Source organism: Thermobia domestica, chromosome 12 (assembly GCF_964235325.1).
Source record: "Thermobia domestica chromosome 12, izTheDome1.hap1.1, whole genome shotgun sequence".
NCBI classification, from domain to species: Eukaryota; Metazoa; Arthropoda; class Insecta; order Zygentoma; family Lepismatidae; genus Thermobia; species Thermobia domestica.
The window spans coordinates 53,648,246-53,670,382 of NC_137465.1; the positions used below are offsets into that span (position 1 = coordinate 53,648,246).

General features: G+C 34.4%; 1 protein-coding gene across 2 annotated transcripts in view; it reads left to right on the top strand.

Annotated features, from left to right (window-relative positions):
• LOC145666450 (lachesin-like) overlaps positions 1-22,137 on the top strand; it is a 1,090,518-nt gene that overhangs the window by 935,940 nt on the left and 132,441 nt on the right. Inside the window, exon 8 of one of the 2 annotated variants that reach the window (XM_081733682.1) lies at positions 18,289-18,351. The exons of the other annotated variant lie outside the window; for it this stretch is intronic. Coding sequence (XP_081589808.1) covers positions 18,289-18,351 — 63 coding nt within the window. The remainder of the gene's footprint in view (positions 1-18,288; positions 18,352-22,137) is intronic. 2 annotated transcript variants of the gene reach the window in all.

Sequence of the window (22,137 nt, forward strand, 5' to 3'; positions counted from 1 at the left end):
ATATTTAAAAGAGGGAAAAATAAAAACGAACTCTCCGCACGGAGGCTCAAACCGTCGCCCTTCGCTTCAGAAATTTCATTCAGCATTACTAAACACGCTTGGCTACGGAAGCACTTAGAAGGAAAGGCGTTATAATATTGATAATTGTATCGCTCCAAGCGCAGGTTGACACTTGAAGTTTTAAATAGTCATTTTCGGTCTTTTTCAGTAATTTCTACTTAAGATATTGATTGTTTTTTCATATTGGAACTGTCCATGAAGTGTACAATCAATATTAATCTCAGAAATAAGTAGTTTGATTATGTTTTTACATTTTCACATCTCTCGGATGACAGTACGGTTTGCAGCTAGTGTCTATATAAAGAACGGAGGGAAAATGCAATTCCCTCTGTATAGATCTGCGGGGATTGTGACGAATCTAGGCTCACTTTTTCGGACTTAGTTTCTGAACGAGTTTCCAGCTTTTTGTGATCAGGTGTGTACAAGAATATCTCCTAGTGTTTTCCATCCATATTCAATCCCTCGCATATCATTTCCACGGCACAATTGAACCTGATGATAGGCTCTCAAGATATGATGTTTAGCAGCATCACTCGTGGGTGGCAATGTTGTTAATTGTATTTCATAGTGAATAGGACAGCAACTTACTGCACTGATGTATGAATTATACTAGAATTCATCCAATTAGGTTATTATTGCTGGACAATCGTAGAGTGTTAATAGAAATGATGTACCAGCTTCAATCAGAGCTTTTATACTAGCATTATCGTGGTTGACAGCTTCAAGTGATCGACATGAATCTTCCTGTTTTTGAGATAATTGCAATGCCTTTCCCTTCCCCTGTCGATACAAACCATATAATGGGTCGCGTCCAGTTAAAGCATGGTAACTGATCAAAACAATTAGCATATTTGCCCTGTATCTTGCAAATTCTTAGTACTAATTTCTTTTGTCGCTTCGTGTCCACGTCCTGGTTTTCGAAATGTGATGTCGTACTGATTATTACCTTGTGGAAGCAAAAGGATTAAAAAGTCAACATCCTCGATAAGTACTACGACGTGCCTACAAGGATTTAAAGACTTGGCTATATTAGTTTTAGCTAGAGATGCAAGGGCTCGGAAAACACCGGCTTTTTTGGAAAAAAACTCGGTTTTTTCTGCTTCGCTTTTTTGCTTGGGAAATTTTGGGCTTTTTTGGAAAGTTTGCTTTAAACTGATAAAACAGACTGTTTCGCTTCTTTACAACAAAAAACACATTTAATTAGTGGTTAATGCAGATAATAATATGAAGCCTCGAAAATAAACCATGAATTTCGAAAAGATTTTTTTTTTAATTCTTAAACATATTTACATTATGAATTCCAAAGGATTAAGCAATATATGTAATAATATTTTAACCTCTTATATACAATAAATACTTTAAAAAATAATACACAAATAACTAGCAAAATTGTTTGTAGTATTTTTACTTCAAAATATCACATCCTTTTTTTGAAGCAAAATAAAGAAGAACATGAGAAATCTGCACATCAAGAGCTTCGTTTCGCGTGGTTCTGTACATTCTTGAAATTTTTCAGTTAAGTTTTAATTTCCATATATATGGTATGAATATTTCGAACACATTTTTCACTGACTGATCACATACGTAATAATCTGTTACCACCTATTAGGTGCTTCGGATCTGCAAAATCGGTAAAGATCCAAATTCTGTAATCACTGACTGTTTCTTAAGCTTGTTCAGAATCGGGAAAGTATCGAATTTTCTGTTCATGGATCATATAGGTAGTAGACGGGTCATCTGAGCGTTTTGTTTCCTAGGCTGTAGAATATATAACAACCATCACGGTTTACCCAGTCCTGAAGATTTCTGAATTTTTAACAAGAAAATTCAAAATATCGTTACGAAAGTTTTTTTTTAACAAAAAAACTATGGAATACATTTAAAAAGAAAGGAAGAATCAATCACTGTTTCAATTCACAAGAAAGACGACAAAACTGATTGTAATAATGTAATAATTATCGAGGCATTTCTCTTAACATTCTATTAATAATATTTTCCCCATACGCAGATGAAATTATTAGAGATTATCAGTGTGGATTTAGTCGAAATAGACCAGATATTTACCATTCGACAAATACTCGAAAAGAAATGGGAATATATTACCCAGTACATCAACTGTTTATTGATTTTAGAGAGGCTTACAACTCCGTTAGGAGGGAAACATTGTACAACATTCTTACAAAATTTGGAATACCGAAAAAGCTAGATTTATTAAGTGTTTAAATGAATCCCAGAGTAAAGTCCGAGTAAAAAAATGCGAGCTTCCACGCCGAGATTGGCCTGAAATAAGGATATGCGTTATCTCCGTTATTATTCAGCTTTGTTCCGGAGTACGCTATAAGAAAAATCAAAGATAGGAACCAGGGCCTAGAGTTGAATAGTATTGATCAGGTTATGGTGTATGCTGATGATATAAATCTGATATGAGAACAATCGAAAGAAATGCAGAGGCCTTATTAAACGATTGCAGGAACATGAGTAAATGCAGAGAAATCTAAATACAAGGAAGTTTACAAGGATCGTAATACGCAAATTATGAATGCGCTAAAATATCAATTAATACTTTCGACACAGTGGATACTTTCAAATATCTTGGATCAGTATTACCAGACCAAAATCATACCCATAAAGAAATTAAATGTAGACTGTAATCAGGAAATTCTTGTTATTATTCAGTTCAAAATATTTTGTCGTCGCGAATTCTGTCAAGGAATTGAAAGCTTAAAATATGTAAAATAATAATCATGCGTGTTATGCTTTATGGTTGTGAAACATAGTCATTTCACTGCTATAACCATTAAATTAATTAAAATCACTAGACAGGACTATAGTATATCCAGTAAATCCAATTGAATAGATTCTTTAAAAAACAGCCAACAACACTAGAGTGCACAGTTAGGTAACATTAAGTTAGTTTATTACACTAAAATAACATATACTATTGTAATACTTTTACTACTTGCAAGACTATACCTAATAGTTTTAAATTAAACTACTTCGATAAATAAATTGCATTATTTGCAATGAAATATAGCTATACTATATTCTTACCTCATATTACTAGTGCTACAGAGTATAGAGATAAATTCAAAGACTATGCTTTGGCCTTTTCGTAACCAATCTGAGACGTCAATATAATCAAATTAAAATATAGGATTTGAAACCATGAAGGAATACTCTATTATTATTATTATTATTATTATTATTATTATTATTATTATTATTATTATTATTATTATTGAATTTACAATTTTAAAATTGGATTTTTTTTTAATTAAAATGCATCAATGGCATGATATCGCTAATGGATAACGTATTCATGACAACATCATAAGAATTATTATATCAGTTCCTTGCGTTCATGATCATCTTTATTTTGTTTTCCCTGAGACCTCTCCTCTTCTGTAATCTTCTGTTGCTGGTTGCTATGATAAATAATGCCGCTGACTTCTTTAGGCAATTTACTTTATTATTTGCATCTTTAAAAGGCACCAATCATTCCAATTAAGATTTTAAAGCAGTTATGACGAATAACCACAGTTTAATTCCTTGCATCATACAAGCTACTTTCTTGACATTTCACCAAATTGTTTTACTGGTATTCTTTGCCTTCCACTTTCAGTACACGCTGATCCTGGTTCAAAACTCTTGTTGCACGTAGGACTCCACTATTATCTCTAATGTTTACTACAGAAGTGCTTTCCATATTAGTCCTGTTGTTACTATATATGGAGAAACAAATTAACCACCGCTAGCCTATCGTCGTGAGAAACTTCTCAGAAACTATAAATCTCAAGTTCGTTGTATTTCTGATCGACTACCTCTGCAGCTTTCCGGTGGTTATTTATGACTAGTATGCAGCACATCTTTGAGCTACACGCCCATGGTACGTCTTTGCGTATGTATTGTATGGTATGGCCGTCTCTTTGTTTGCTACTTGTTATTTCGCTAAAACTAATCGAATTGCAATGGGAAGAGAACAATGAATAGCAGTAGTAGTATTCGATTTTCAAAGACTGTACTGCTGTTAAACTAATATGTTAGTATTATGCAAGTACTCAGGACTAATTATGACGACCTATCAGCAATTGACACAAATCCAATATTCCGTAATTCGGTTCTTCAATTATTTTTATTATTCCGGTAACCAATAACATTACAAGGTATTCTCTCATCTACATGATCTACCTCATCATATACCAACTTCTCAAACTTTTCTTTAAATGCAATTCAGCCCTTAATTCTCAAAACCTACATTATTATCCAATCTGTCAAAGCTATCTAATTGCACAGACTAGCAACTGATTATTCCGTTCGGATAACGAGTCGTGTGGACAATATTTTAACATGCTCAGTCCATAAGTAGAACTCATTTTCCAACTGTGCTCTTCTACCATGGCTGTTGTCTCCACCAAGGTTCGACTTGGTCATCACACACACTAAACAGAACACAAGTACCCAGGAATACCAGCAATAGCTTGTAGCGTTGCTAGAGAAGTAATTACATTTTAATGTTAACACAGACCGTTCAGTTGGCTCTGTCTTCGTCACAGACGAGGACAGTTCGGAATTTAATCTGTATCGGCTGTGTTCACTATTCATTACTGAACTAACAACAGTTAAGTTTGCCGTCGATCATGAACTTCAGATTTCGCTACGTCACATGCTTATTTGCATTGACTCACAAAACGTCATTATAAAACTACAGACTGTCTTCATTAAACACATTCTAATCCTAGACATTCTTGTGAGATGCCAGCAACTACAGCAACGGATTCGTGTTGTTCTTTGCTGACTGCAAGGACGTGTTGAAAGATAATGTAGGAAGCTAACAAGTTCTGATTGAAATATGAGTTAATGTAAGAAGATAAGTTTGGAATATATGTAAATGTAGGAAGATAAAAAGTTGTGATTGAAATATGCCTTAATGTAGGAAGATAAGTTAAGATTGGAATATACTTTGTACGTTAATGTAAGAAGACAATAAGTTGTGATTGGAATATATCTTAATGTAGGAAGATAAGATTGGAATATACGTTAATGTAAGAAGATAATAAGTTGAGATTGGAATATATCTTAATGTAGTAAGATAAGTTAAGATTGGAATATACATTAATGTAGGAAGATAATTTAGGCTGGAATATTCCTTAATGTAAGAAGATAACAAGTTGTGATTGAAATATACCCATCTGTAGGAAGATAATATGCAGGTATTATTTGTAAACAGTCATTATGAATTTCTAGCGTAGAGGTTCGCAAAGAAGCCTATGATTGATATTCAATTCGTAGTAAATCCATATTCAGTCCTATTAAATCCATATATATCCTAATAAATATCTATACTACAGAATTAGTGATGTGAGGTGGAAAATTTTGGGGGGGAAAATTTCCATTTCGGAAGATTTTCCCTATATTTTTCCGGAAAATTTTCCGTCCTAAACGAATATCATTAATCAAGTAACAATCCTTCATTAACCATAAAATTGATTGACTTCATGTACAGAAATGTTTAAAAAAGTGGAAGACCTTTTAAAGAATCTAAAAATTTACATGGCTCAGAAAATTTCCGGTATTATGCAGGAACAAGTGAAATTTTTTTTCATGAATAGAAAAATTTTCCGTTGTGTATGGAAAAATTGAGAAACTTTTGAGAAGTCGGAAAATTTTCATCATTTTGAAAAAAAGTAAAACAACTTTTTTTATGAATCAAAAAGTTTTATTTCTCTGTTGAAACGAGTGAGAGACTTTCCATGGATCGGAAAATTTTCATTAGAAACAACATTCATGTAGAAACAAGTGGAAAAGCTTTTCACAACCCGGTCAATTTTGAATATTATGTGTAGTGATGTAAGGTGGAAAATTTTCCTCTATATTTAACTGCACATTGAGCTATAAAATTGAATTCCTATAGAGGAAAGTTAGGGAGCAACAAATTATAATTTTTCAATTAGCTTTCGGTAACCAGAAAATTTTCTAATATTTCGAGTTGGCAAGTAAAAACTTACATAGTATTTCTCTCTCTCTCTGCCTGTGTGTGTGTGTGTGTGTGTGTGTGTAAAGTACAGGAAATATAAATTGAGTACAAATATCCCATCCCATTGTTTGAAATGCAACAAGAAAACGAAAAGAAACATTTTGAATTTATCAACTATTTCAAAAACAGAAAATTCCACTATTTCTTCACATATACGCCTGCCTATGTAATGAAATAACTACATAAAACATAAAAGTTCCAGTTCCTTATGAAGATTATTTTTGCAACAGAAAAAGAGAAGAAATAGTTTGATTTTATTGTGTTTAAAGCTATGAGAAAATATTGACTTACGCGTATTAAATTAACGAAATATGATTTTGTGAGATCAAAGTTGAATTCTGAGGAAAGAATACATTGAAGTTTTTGAAACATTTTTGCAGAAATGAAAAATCGTTAGATTTTCACTTCATGAAACTTTTTTCAGAATATTTATTACAAATAAATTTTACAGCTAAACGACGATGTAGGTATAGGTGGAGCATGTTTTTATGAATCGGAAATTTTTCCAGAAAATTTTCCGCAAAATTTATATCACTGTGTAGAATATATATGTAAACAGACACGCCGTTCATAACATTACAACATGGATTTGGAAACATCGTATCATATACAGAAATTATGAATGTTTTCAGAAGCTGAGGCTAAATTTATATCGAATTGCAAGTCCCTCTCAACAGTCTGCTAAACTGAACTCACAATATAAATTTAAAATGTGGTCGGAGTCCAACAAACTCCATTGTACTTGCAGTCACATCAAATGCTTCACTCGAAACCCTCATAAATGTCAGATATCAAATCGGAAACTCTCGAGTTTAGTTGTTTTTTTTTTTTCCTCGAGACAGGCTCTGTCAGTATTCCATAAGCATAATTGTACACCGTAATTAGCTCTTCAGTGCGATTTCAGGTAACTTATGGTTTCTAGGTAACACTAATTTTGCATATATTTTAGAACGGATATCATAAATTTTTAAAAACCACTTCACCCCTATAAGATTTTAGTGTAATTATAATGATCCTATTTCCAGAATTAAATGGAACTTCATTCAAGAGTATTTCCAAAAAAATCCGCTGTGATACTAAAGTATCGCACCACTGATAATCAATTCATAGTATAGAATGTCATATATGATGTATATAATGTATCAATTTCGGTGTCGTCCTACTTGCAACAGTTCTATGTGCAACAGCAACTATCCACTGTCCTATGAGCGACCGATTCGATCTATTAACTTGCCTATGAGTCACCGATTCGTTCATACTAAGATAATGGAAGAAGATAATGTTCCCTTTAACTTGTTTCACGCTAGTGTGATTTAGAACCAAAAAAAAAAAAATTACGTTCCTTTAAAAAAAAGTTATGTTCCTAGAGGTTTCATTTCTTCCAGCCGTTTCACAATTACAAGGAGCATACACCCTTAACATTCTTCTTTCTTAATCATAAATTTTAAGGGTTAACCTTACCTTTTATTTTTATAAGTATAAAGCGTTCTTTAATAAGGATTACATGCAAATATTGATAACAAACTATTGCTGGTGGGGTTGGTTCGGAATGGCCAATCAAATGTAAGGGATCTCAAAAGATGGCTTTTATTATTGAAATGTTTTTCTCATTTTATTCATAGTCTTAGGAAGCCTAAAAGTAGATAACTGGCGAACTGTTACAGGTTTAAGTTTTCCAAAACTAAATATATTGCTTTGCTTAGTGAGTAGAATTAAATTAAGAACAGAAAGCAGAACTTTTGAAGAAAAGGGATATTACAATTGGATTTTCAATAATTAATTACACAGGAATATAGTAGCTACTTTTCATGGGAATATCCCTGTTGTCTCGTTAAGCTATTTGATATGCTTTATGCTTTATGCTAAATCTAACTTATTTAAGATAAGTTTTATTTGCACTCACAATAGAGGGTAAATATATTTGACGAACAGTCACTAGCACGTACATTTTTCATAGCGAGGTTGTTCGGACTCTAATAACGTCAAAGGCAATAATATTTTACGAGAGGAAATCATATCATCTTCCACCATCTCAATGTAATTGAATCGATCGCTCATAGAACAGATAACAATTCCTGTCGCTAATAGGACTGTCGCTTCTAGGATTAATTCTCAAATTGAACTAGGCTTGCCATCCATACGATAATTGTCGTTATATACCATAATTTAAGCTTAATGCTATTATACGATAATGTTCACACTGTCCATTATTTAAATTCAATTACGTTTACGAGAGAGTGGAAATATTGTGTTGTTCAGAGTAATGTTAATAAGCATTTTTCAAAAATGCTAAGAACAGAGACGTTGATTTGGAGTTAGAAACTGAGGATCACTACATAAGTTTATTTTATCTAGATATATGATTACTATTATGAGTAGTATTATATTTGTTTTACCAATTAGCATGTGCATAACGAATATACAATATTTTTGTAGTATACCATAATTTTAAAGATGAAAATCGATCATTTTCTGCTCTAAGGTTGGCAACTCTCATTTCAATTGTCCAGTTGCGTCAGTACGTTGGATGCAGTCATTTAAATCAGTCACTGTACGTTGAGTTCCCCTACTACATGGCAATGCTTGAGTTACACCGTTGTTGGTGCCAGTGCTACAGTGAAAGACTGTGACTTTCGGTGTGATTCAGCACTCACTCTACAGCTTAGGACTCTATTACATTAGACCACTGGTTGCGCCACCGATTGCGCAACTGGTGGCGACACCTTATTCTCTCGTGTCGCCCACCAGTGGCGCAACCAAAACAAGACGAATATTTTCATGAAAAAATGTCTTCAGTGAGTAAAAGCAGGCTTCTTCTTGCCCTCTTGATGAAAAATAGAAGGCGAAGAAAGAAGAAAGTGTACATACACTCAATATTGATGTCAAGGGAAGATAAAGGACTATATTAATTATTTTCGAATATCAAAGTCATAATTTCTTAACTGTTGGGCATTGAAATGTCCAATCCCTTGTCCTTGGATATGCATTTGTAACTTCACTGCATTTCCGTCACCACCTTTACTGTCATTTGCCATTTTCTCGCGAATCAAAAGAAACAACCAACACTATACAGAGTGACAATATATTGCGATCTCATGAGTCAAAGAGCCAATGATCAAACAACTCTTGAATTTACTACTGATGGCGCCACCAGTGGCCTAGTGTAATACGCTACATTAAGAACATTGGCCCAAGCATGTATGACGCACCACCAATGCTTGCATGGACAGTTGCTGAGCTCGTCCAGAAGCCGTCCACCAATTTCTTGGTGGCACCACCAATTGCCCTAGTGTAATAGACTCTGTATATTTCAATGTCCCGCCACGTCCTCAGGTGGCGCAACAAGTGGCATAATAGAATAAGACTCTTAGATGTAGTGGGGCTCTTAGTCGCCTGATGTAGCAATGAACTCTTACCAACAACAGCCGTGTGGAATGGACATTGTCAGGCAGTGTGCGAACTCAATATGCTGTGACTGATTCAAATGACTGCCTCCATGACGCAGCTAGGTAGTTAAAACCGATGCATTATTTCTTTCATAGGTGGCACTAAATACCAGGAATGGCTTATTATGATACCAGTGGCCCGATATTTGAATGTTAGGTCGGAATATTTTGGAATACACCACGCTGTATGAATTCTAGAATTATTGTATTACTTGTAATACTATTACTATAATGTTCAATAACATTATTCTCCACGTTGTCTCTCAATACATTGATTGTTCATTGTAGCCTCCTTACACTCATCTGATATTTTCAGAGGTAAATTATTAACATTTACATCAAGCAACAATAGGTGTAAACGCCTATTATTAAACTTTATGGGTAATTAATGGTCATAAAAATTCTCATTCACAAAGCCGGGAAAAGAAATTTTCTAAAATATTTTGGTTCACCTAAGCTGTCATGAGGAAATATACACTTTGCTTTGCTTTCTTATCTCAACATAGACTATCGACCCAGAAGTACATTTGATGGGTATGATACATTGTTGGAAGGGTAGTAGGTTTCTGTGGCCCACTACAAAGGGAATTTCTCTGAGATTTGAGATGATTTATTCATCGAAAATAGTTTTCAATCTATCAATACAATTTTCTGTCACATGTAATTGTATCGCATCAAACTAATAACCTAAGTATTTGTTATTTTGAAATATTCAGCAGCTTCTTTCTCGGGAACTAGAGATGAACTCCAATGATCAAGCAGTAGCAAGTTCAAACCATCATGTCAATATTGGAAACTAATAATGTTGTACTTAACGCGTTTAAATTCACATATACTCTGTTTTTGATATAAACTTCCAACTTGAATCTCTCGAAAAGTTCTCAACCGAACAGGAATGGTATTAGCTTGTTGTAATCAGCATGAATTGAGTCTTTCAAATGGGATGCTTAGTTAATCTATAGTTGAGTGTTTTCTCCCGAACTTCTCTTGTATAATATTATCTCAAGAGAGACAAGCATAATGTGGAGTAATTTTTATGTAAAACAGACTGAATTATTGCTTTCATTGTGATAATATTTGCGAATGGAAGGAATAGTTTATCAAAGTAATCATTCCTTAATAATTTCGGAAGATGGGATTCATCAGCGAAAGCCCATGTTTATAAAATGATGGATCGATGGGATTCGCAACCCTATTCTCAATATCTTCTAGAAACGCTAGAATTGCATTCTATACGCTTGTTTATCATTTGGGCATCAAAATCATAATACGAGTGATTCACGAGCTAAATAACAATAATTAAGGATAGAAATATCGCATTCTTGATATAACTATTTTCTTGTAGAAAGGCCTCATCCCTTTCGGGAAAAAATCGGTAAAAATCCCGAATACAAAGGCAAGAATAATACTCAGGAAGAAAAACGAGCGGACTGTGATGAGATGATATATTTTCTTAAATCGTTTTCATTAACATTTATCCGAAACTGAATTAGGAACTTCACCAAGGCAAAGAGGCATCTTTTGTTTATTTATTTGTTTGAGGCGAGAAATGACACACTGACTTCACTGAAATGTATATGAGTCCAGAAAATGCTGTATGGAAAGTTTTAGTTTGTATAATTAAAACGATATATGAATGTTCAGTGGTCTAGTTTTGCAGTTAACAGATCCAAGTTGTATTTAAATTTAACAACTTTCAAACTTCTCGAATAGTTACTATATTTGAAATGAATTAAACACGCCGCAGAAGTTTTGGATTTAAGTTGTCTTGCCTCTTATGCCAAGTGAGCTTTGTGGTGGACAAACACCGTGTGAGTGGGTTTTCTCGAGGCTCTGTCATTTCCTCAGACTTCTTTCATTCCACCATTTCATTCAACTCTCATTACCACCGTCTCCTTTAGCCTAGCGGACATAACCGTGGGACGTGAAAAATAAAGATTTTAGTTCATTTTTGTTTTGCTTCTTGCACTTTCCAATCTACTACCAGAGAGCGATAGAATCTTAAGCAAAGCCAAAAATGTAAATAACTTTTGTCTTCTTAGAATTGTTCGAACTAGCGACAATAGCACAAGAAAAGGCACTTTTCATACAGTTAACACGAACATATACTCCCGCAACGTGTCTGACTGTCATTCTCTAATTACTCAATAATGCTAAAAGACAAACATGAAAACAATGTAAACTGTTTCCAATAAACCAGTGCAAAAGGCGCACGCCGTCAACAAGAGATGTCGTCCGCTTCGTACTCGCACTGTATCTGGACTATATTCTCTCCTACGTCACAGCAAGGTTTCGCCCACCATATAGTTTTTCCTCTTTGTTTAGCCAACATTATGCTACTTTTATTTATACGTAGTACTTTGGTAGAAACGATCCCACCAACTTATTTGCAGCTCCTCCCGCTACCGGTTGAAGTTTCTTATTACTACATCATTGACCTTACCTCCGTCTTAACGTAATGTCGCTAATCTTGTCATCTCCTTCGTTGTTACTAAGATGAGTTGTTGGTGTATACACTTGTACTATCACTTTTTTTTTTTTTTTTTCGCTTTACAAACATCAAACGGTTACTTAAGCGTTCAAGTTTGGTTACGCTTTTTGCTTTGCTACATTAAGCTTGTTTTAGAAAGAGATATTTTGAACTTGAAAAGATATCTTGATACCGATTATTTTTTATAGGAAGAAGACGCTGAAAGAAATATTCAGATCTCAAAGTCAATTAATGCATCGCACAGATTTAAATGGATTTTGACAATTACATTTGTTTTCTTTCGTCTTACGTCAAAAAATATTACAAACATATTGTGTTGTAGAAACATTCGAAAATGATACCGAATAAATTGTCTTAAACCAATGTACTATACCGTACTACCCTGCTACGTATCTTGTGAGAATACAACTACTTTGCTATAATGAAACGCATTTCTTCCTTGTACACACGGGAAAGAAAGTATTTGATAGTTGACAAATTTTCATTTGACCAATAACTCGGGAACAAATGAATTAATTTGGATCTCTTTGTTCCCGATCCTTAGAATAGTTATAACTTGATAACTTGCCAAAATCGGTACTCTAATTGGTTAATTTGTTGTCGAGTTATTAGGAAAAGAAATTTTGTCAACTGAAGAATATTTTCTTTCGTGACTGTACTTCTCGACCAACCAAATATATTTACATTTAACAATCCCTTACTATCTACGGTCAGCCCGCAAAGTACGATATTCGATTTTTTCTGAAGTTTTACTTTCGTTAGTATACATGAAAACCAGGCCGGTAGCCAGCCAAATAATGTAGGGCTGAAGTTAGGGAGGCCCGATCCAACCATACTATAGTTTATCATCGTATTATAGTTCTTTTGCAAGCCTACCGTGAAAATTTTACGGGGGGCCAACGAAAATTTAGGGGCAGCCCTAGACCCCCTTGGATACGGGCCTAATGAAAACCTGGTCAAATTCAGAGAAAAAAGTGTTGCTTTGTAACTTTATGATTGGAAGCTAGATTAAACACATATTTTACTATGATGGGAGTGGTATGCTATTGTGTCATATTCTACAATTGGCGACCCTGTAGTCAACACGTTGTTTACAAATTACGACTGGAGTTTCCATATAGATCGGTGAAAATTAAAGTGGGGTAAATCATATTTTCTTGTCTAACACCGCTTTTCTGGCAAAGAAAATAGACGTTACTAGAACTAGGTATCGCTAGAACTTTTCTGTTAAAATCTGCATATCTTTCAGAATGAAGCAGCTCTGACTTACTTCATATCTTTTAACAGATAGATTTATCTCCGTTGCTAGATCAGCTTTTGTGTCTCTGAGTCTTTTTGTATTTTTATTTTATTTTACATGATGTGGCAAAACATGAAAGCAGGTGGATTACACAAAGAGCATTTAGAGTATATTTCAAGGATTAACATTATTCTAAATACACTGAAAATACAGTTATCCGGACTAATGATTTCTAGGGCCTCATTCCGTAACGATCTTAGCAAAATTTGTAAATCACAACACACCATATATAATAATGAAACAAGTAGGTCGTAATAATAATTGCTACGTCGACTTTCGAAAATTAAATCTCAAACTTTACGTTTCGTTGACGCAAACCGCTACGCAATGAGGCCCCCTGGACCAAATCGGATATGCAAAGAAAAAATCCGGATAATTAGAGCAATAATCAAGTATACTTTATATAAGGATATAAAAGAATTTCTGAAATCTAATTAAAGATGGATTTAATACATGTTGAAAATAAGGTCATTTTTACTATAAATTCTTTTTTGAGAAAAAAACAGTATAATAATAAGTACTTCCATATCTCTACAAATGTTAGTGGAACCTATACAACGAAGTTAATTCAGTGGACGTAAGACTGAAGCGAATGTGTCACTTTAATCAAAAGCCATTATATATCAATTAGTTCCACATCTTTAGACAGAATATGGACAAATGGTCTTAAAATTATCAATAAATTTTATCGATAACTTTCAAGAAATACTGATGTTGATATACCACATTTTGCGTCAAGATACGGAACAACATTTGGAACCAATTGATATGCAAGTGGTTTTGGGGTAAATGTAACGTATTAGCTTTCGCCTCGCTTGTTTTGCCTCAGAACTCGTTTAGGTGCAGCTTAGTCTCGCAAACACTTGACTGAAAGAAGCTGTACATGGTCGCATACAAGCTGCCGTTGTACCTATTTTAAAACAGTAACAAAATAAAGGGTGTCTCATAAAGAACGCAACTTTTGAAATGCCCAACATTTCTGTTCTGCTAGGTTGGCAGCATTGAACCTTACACGATTTTCATCTGTTGTCACGGAGCGCCGAAAAGTGCACGATCATCAGTTGTTTTCCGTACGGGTAGGAATGGAGCCAAGGATGTTATAAAATAGAGGATCTGCCCATACGTATCTTCGTCGTATGAACCCAATGAAGCCAAAAAAACAGCCGATCATCGTCTGAGCCGGCACGTCTGATTGGCTATTCTCGTTTCCACCATGATTGTTGGCTCGAAACATTGCGATCTTAGTGGCTCGGAGTGGGCAGAGTAGGTGTGGCGAAGCTGTGACGTATGGCTTCACGATTTTGTTGTATGGGCAGATCCTCTATTTTATAACATCCTTGAATGGAGCACTTCACGACAGAACAGTGTGTTGTGATATTGAAACCTTGACGTGAATTAGCCATCCAGATCTTGTGATTTGATACCATGTGATTTGTTTCTGTACAAATGTTTGAAATCTCATATGTACGGTAGCAAATCACGATCACTGCCAGAGCTCAAGGCCGAGATTCAGTGTGTAATTTCAGAACTAGAGGTGCAACTATACCGAAAAGTTACTAAAAATCTCATCAATAGAACGAAGAGTGTGTCTGCAGAGTCGTGGAGGTTATTAGAGTAATATCCTATTTCATACATAATCATAGGTAGCATGCACTGCAAAAATATATAAATATGTAATATATAAATTACTTAACTTTATCAATAAATTTGAATGTTATCATGCACTAGAAAGATACGTTCTTCATGCAGCATCCTTACAAAAAAAACTAATGCCTCACTTGCAGTAGGTCCATTCTCTGGTTCAAATGAATCCACAGTCACCTTTTTCATTCCGACACTACGCTATGAATAATTTCATCAAAATATGAACTCCGAGTCTGTTGAATCACACGGTAAACATTGGGATGCGCGGTGGTTCAGTGGTAGAGCGTTCATCTCCGGCGCTTGGGGTCCCTGTTACGATCCCAGCTCGGGCCGTGTGGACTTTGTGGTGGACAAACACCGTGCTCGTGGGTTTTATCGGGGTTCTCCCGTTTCCTCCCACTTTCTTCATTCCACCATATCATTCATTTCTCATAATCACCGTCTCCTTTAGCCTAATCGGCATTATCGTAGTACGTAAAATTAAAAGTTTTCATTTCATTTTTACACGGTAAACATTGGGTTACTTTATATCTACATTTCATTTGGAACAACCAGAAAGTTTCAGGATGATATTTTAGACGTCTTCAATTGATATATCTCTCTCAGCTTTAATTTCTTTGTCAGTTTTCTTTCGTCAATATTTTTTGTATTCTTTTTTGAAAATATATTATTTTATTTCGTTATATCGATCTGAACATTTGACATTCTTTATATTGCATTTGAGTTGTTTATTTATTAAATCATAAAATTGTAAAATTCATTATAAGTTTACTTTGTATTTTTTCCATAAAAGTAACACCGAAGATTAATTTTAAATATTATAGACGTTTACACTACAGTTTATGAGATAACTTCTTATATCTTCATATAAATTTTCCCGTTTTCTATACAACTACAAAAACTGAAGGAGAATTCACTATGTAATGAAATACTTAAATATTAACTAATTAAAATGAAGTATGCAAAATTGGTATTTCTATATGAAGTTTTTAAAATAATAATTGCACTCAATTTAGGTTAATTTCTTCGATAGTGAGTTTTAAACGCTAATGAAAACCTGAGAACATAAAGTTTCATTTTAAGTCGAGCTGATTGAACTTTCTTCTTGCACTACTGAATCCATAGGTGTGCACACTGAAGTTTAAGGTGGAGGCAAGTTATCCTTCTAATACTTTCCAAGGTGGACCACAGATCATGCTATGATTCAAATTACATCACTGAAATTTAGGTTGGGCAAAAACTGGGCATTTAAGCCCAATAGTATTTATTCCTTAATTCGTATAGCAGTGTCATGTGTACATCACGTAAAGAAATTTGGTTTGCATAGCATCGTATTTTTTAAATTAATATTGAAACCAGAAGTGATAGTAGATTTGCACCACTTCCGGTTTCAGTGAAGAAGTTAGAGTGGGAACTGCTTATCTCCTTGGGACACTTAATTGATTTCAGAAAGCCTCTTCTTGCTATCTATTACCGTTCTTACTCCATAGAGACCAACATTAAAACCGGAAGTGGTTGATTTCTTGTACTTTCGGTTTGAATACACAGTTAAAAGAGAAGATGGTTCCTATTCTTAGAACACTAAATCGATTAGAAACAAAACTGCTTCTTGCAAGCACTTATCGTTTTTGCTCTCTGTAGATCAATATTGAAACCGGAAGTTGTAGTGGATTTCTATCATTTCCGGTTTTAGTAGAGAGTTAAGGATGAAATGAAATGTATTACGTATTCCTGGAACGCTCAATCCGTTGCAGGAAACCACTTTTCGCTATCTATTACCGTTTTCACTCTATAGAAATCACCGGATATAGTTGATTTGTATTATTTCCATCATAATCTCAATCAGCGAACTCAGGTCCTAAGTGGGCAGCATGGTGACTCAGTAGTAGATCGCTTAGCTCTGGTGCGTGGGGTCCCTGGTTCTATCACCGGCCAAGTAAATTTGTGGTGGACAACATTGTGTCCGTGGGTTTTCTCCCCTTTCCTTCTATATTTCATTCCACCAATTTTTCCATCATCATTCACTTGGCTTAATCATCCGTTTCCCTTAGCCAACAGGACATGATCGTGGGACATTAAACTAAAACATTTCATTTCATTTCCAGGTTCTAACTTACGACTCTCTGCATCCTAGTAAAAATTGATGGTGATCTATCAAGTAATTTATGCTTATTTTGGTCTTCCGGACAGATAGAGTAAATATAATTTAGAATGAAGTTTTGGTAAACCGAACTAGTTAAAAAAAAGTGTCACTTATACAAGAACAACGGCTGAATTATGAAGACGAAGGGTTATCGGAGACCAGAGCCACTGAGAAAGTTTAAAGCTTTTGCGAGAACTGCTTTATGGAGAAACTTGTCCAGAAAATTAATGGACAAGAGGGCAATATTGTTTTGGTATCGTAGAATAAACCTATTGAACAAAACTTAAAAACAAATCAACATATTGTTATTTGGAATCAGCCACTTGCGTAAGAATTTATTTCAGGAGGGGTCAAGGGCTCCCATCAGGGGGGCAAGGTGGGGCGATCGCTCCCCCTAAGAGGAAATTGTACTTGGGAATATCGAAAACCCAATAGAATTTTTACATTAATTACAGCAAAATTTGAAACTATATTTGAAACGTCGCTTATACTTGCTCCCCCCTTGGAAACCACAACATGGGCGCCCTTGGGAGGGGTATAAAGCTTCTGGGAAGGGTTCAAATTCAATATGGGAATTATATTAAAATTTGTAAAATCGTCCCTAAAATTAGACTAAATTTAGAGAAAAGTTGGTATTTCGGAGGGGGTCTGGTTCCCCAGGATCCTTTCTTGCGAACGTCCCTACCTGGGATTGATCAATAATAGGGAATTTAGCTCACCTAATTTGTAAAATTAAGTACTCTTTTACCGTTGCGCTTCGCACACTTAATATTGTCAAGTTTCTTAAAAATTCGATATGGCTTTTGCTGTTCTCAAATTGGGAAATACTCTTAGCTTTAATTTTTATCAAAAGTACACTTACATTGGGCACTAGTCTTTGAATATTAAAACTTAACAGTACTCGTAATTCCTTAATATAAAGTAAACTATCTGTACATGATAAGATGTAATAAAATATAAAAAAAACGTTTTAAATAAAATATGCTTTATGAAATTCAAATAATAAATATTATATTCACATTTCTAAATTAAATTTTAACTTTTAAATAATTAAGCACACTTTAACTACACAATTTTCCTTGAGCACACGTTTCTACAAATCAAATGTGAAAATGGACATCTTTGGGGATAAAAGTGTTCTAATATTAATGTTCTCTGTTTCACTTCCAGAAATAAAATTACATACTGGAATACCTCCAGGATCAACAGATAATCAAATCGCCATGTTGGGAGGTGAGTTATTTTGAATAATTCGTAGTCAATTAAGGTTCTTCCTTCCAACTTCAACATCATTTTCATTTTAAAAACATAATTAATCTCACACAGTTATAATGTAATTTTTCTTTATTAATTATAGCTATATTTCACTAAACTTAAATTTGAAACAATCCTGAGTTTACGATTTAAACTTTAATAATTTTAATAGATATTATGTAAAAAAAATAGCACAGTTGTATCTCAATTAAAAATTGTTTATTGGAGGAGGAGCCTTAACGTAAAATAATTAGATTAGAAACCAATGCACATAATGAAACAAAAAGAATTAGGCATTAATATCACATGAAATAGGCACAAAACACTCTCACCTTTACCTATAAAAACGTGCATGTAATTTGTGTATCACGAACATAAAATCAATTGAATTACGCTATTGGTTGTTTTTCAGCTGAGTCAAGGTTAGTACTCCCTTTCTCAATCTCAGCACCTAAATACATTTAAATACTCTTTCCCAAGCAGTGTCTTGCGCAGCCCTATATATGGTGTGCCGCAAAATTTTATAATTTATAAAATTTCCATCCAGAAGACCTGAAGATTGTATACTACGACACGTTTTATTTTTACCACGAAGATTTTAGTAAGTTAAAATTGATTTTAAGAAACATTAGGGCCTATATACCACTTAATGCTTGCAGCGGTACAACTCTAATACAACTTAACCTAAGTGTGGCGAGATATTGTGGGCTTGTAGTAGCCCTATAGAAATATGTAAGGTGAATTAGAAAATTACATATACAAAGAACATAATGAATTTATGTAACCATTTACTAATAGGCATTAATTTCCAATGTTAGTAGCTGCGCAAGTAAGATAAATTTTTAGGTTGCTTTTCTTGTTCACGATTACCGAGATTTAAACCTTCTACCTCGTTTCTCAAACGTATAGCTGAAACCAGAATTTATTTTGAAAAAGAATTAGAAGTATGCCTTGGTATTTTGATAAATACGACATGATAATTTCAATATGTAGCGAATGAGTTTCGTTTTAGAAAGTTATATATGGAGAATGAACGTTCCACAAAACCTTAGAATTAACCACAAATGCAAGAAACAAACCGGAAATGGAGTGCGTCAGAGGGTCTTGGGTCAAGATTTGTGGGCAGGTCAGTGGGTTGTGGATCAACAGGACGTGACTCATTGCGACTCACCACCCACCGTTACTTTTCATTGATCCATTAACCCTCAAGGACTTCAAAAACATTTTACCAATTTCCACTAATCTATGCAAACTTTATTTACCGTTAGTTTTGTAAGTAGCGATAAGCGATAAAACGAAAAGTGAACGATCAACTTCATTAACGCTTACATCAACTAAATAATTAATTATTTCTTAGTTTAACACTACCTTAGACTTTCAACCTCCTAATGATCTATATTTTTATCCTTATATTTATCTCTTTTAAATTCGAGAATATCAAAGTTATTTATAAAAAATAATTTTATAAACTGTAAATCCTGTAGACAAATTTACGAGAACAAAACTGAAATAGTGTACTTTTTTCATTCTCTTGTAGTCCTCTTCTTGTAAGATAAATTAATTGTATCTTGTATACTCGAAGAGTTCATACAAAATATTTTGGAATAAATAAACTAAGGTAAAATTCACAAAAGCAAAAATTATCATAAACTAGAGATGAAGTGACCGTATCCACAAAATTGAAGAAAAAAATGTAAAAAAAAAAAAAATCTTTAAACTTTGCTTTGAGGCTAATGTTACAGCAATTACACAAGCTGATCGCTTCCATATACACTATTTTGAAGTGTTCACTCACGTATCACAATTTACCCTTTCACCATCGATAGAGTTCCATGTGGCAACAAGGAGTGCGACAGTTGCTCGCACTTTCCACTTGCCGAAGTGAAGAATACTTCTTTGCAAATGTACAAGGGAAATTTTGTTAGGAAAATTTCCAAAGGCCGAAAACTGTACATATCTTACAAGACGAAAGGCTTAACAGAAGTTTAAAGACAAGTTGCTATATGAAAGGATGGCGCCAAGTTCTGGTGAACAACAGTTACAAACACTCAAGGAATCACTTTCAAATTTAGATTTGAAACTTGCCTATGTTGTCTGTTGAAAATTATAAAGTAGTTTGACAAATTGTGAGCTAGTGGTAACCATACAGACAACAGCCAAGTTTCAAATCTAAATTTGAAGTGAGCCAGTGAGTGTTTGTAACTGTTGTCCACCAGAACTTGGCGCCTATTTTTGTGATTTCAATTCTTTTTAAGGCCACTCGTACTTGGCTCTTTTACAGGAATGTTTTTTTGTTGGATATCACTTCTTTTTGTAGGCTAATTTCGAGGATAACATTTTCTTTTGGTATCAAACTCAATAACTTGTAACTTGCGTCTTACTTTTCATGTACAAGGGAATTATATCAATATTTTATAAAGAAAAAAGTAATACTACTAATTGTAAAAAAAGAATACCTGTGCCATACACAGTGTGTAGAAGTTTTTATATCCTTCAATATTCTTATAGAACATATTTAGTATTGTACACTACCAAGACTACTAATAAAAGTAATGCCATTTTTATAATTACTACTGCCCCTACTACTACTACAAGCATTCTATAATACTACCACAGGAAATAAAACAACAACAAAAATAACAATTACTAGTACTATAAAAACTACTGCTACACTGGGCAATTGTTTTTAGAGGACTTGAGTTTTGAGGAGGGAAAAGATTATTAGTTTTGGGGGAGAGTGCGCCATCAGCTTTGGGGGAATGGGCACCCCTGACTACAAGCTTATCGATTTCCCACCAAGTGAAACTTGTACAGTTTTCTTAAGTTGGTTTTCCGTTGGACGATAAAGCTAGCTCTAAGTGTATAACATTCCACTTTATGGATCACATTGACGAGGGAACCTATCCAAGTGCAACTCTGACTTCGAGTTGAGACTATGACCGTTGGATACCTTGTCCCAAAAGAACATAACACGAAAAGGGATACATCCTCGATCGCAACCGTTGCGGAGATATAAGCATGAAAAGTTAGAAATTGAGCTCCATACTATACATTACAAAGTCAGATTCCGGGTCAGATTTTTCGGAAACGGTCAAGTAAGGAAACTTAGCGAATACATATCAAATTAGTGTGGGGAGCACAGCACCTTTCGAATGAAAAATTTATGTTCCCGGGGCACTCACAGGGTCCCAGGCGGGTTCCAACTCAAAATTTGCAAATGTAACCGGGGGTCAAGTAGCATATTGTATGAAAGCTATTGTTAAATAAAAGAAGATAGAACAAATCTCAACTCTCTACGATAACCCTGTGCAAACGGGCAACTGGTCAAAATGCGAATACATCCTACATCAGAAAATCTATGGCCATGTTTCTAAGTCCGTTAAATTGCGACAATAACAAAACAGAAAAACACCTTTGAGAGTGCAAGATATTGAAGTAAAGCAAATTGCTGCAGAGTCTCTCTCTCTCAAAAGCACCCTCCGATATATTTCATTTCTGCACCATTATTCCAGTTTTCTCCAAGCCCACTCCTCTCCAAGTTGCCTCACAGTTTCAGGGTTACTCCTTCTTTACCTTTACCATCATGTTTCTCGTTCAGAACATCCCCCGATAGAAATTTCACAATGCAATCTGAGAATTTGGGGTTCCGATGCGCGAAGCATATACCGTTGCCTTTTGACCTTCTCACCCTCTACGACGATTGTGATTGACAATGTATCCTTTCTCTTCTAAAACACGAAATCCAATGGTCATTGTTATTCTATA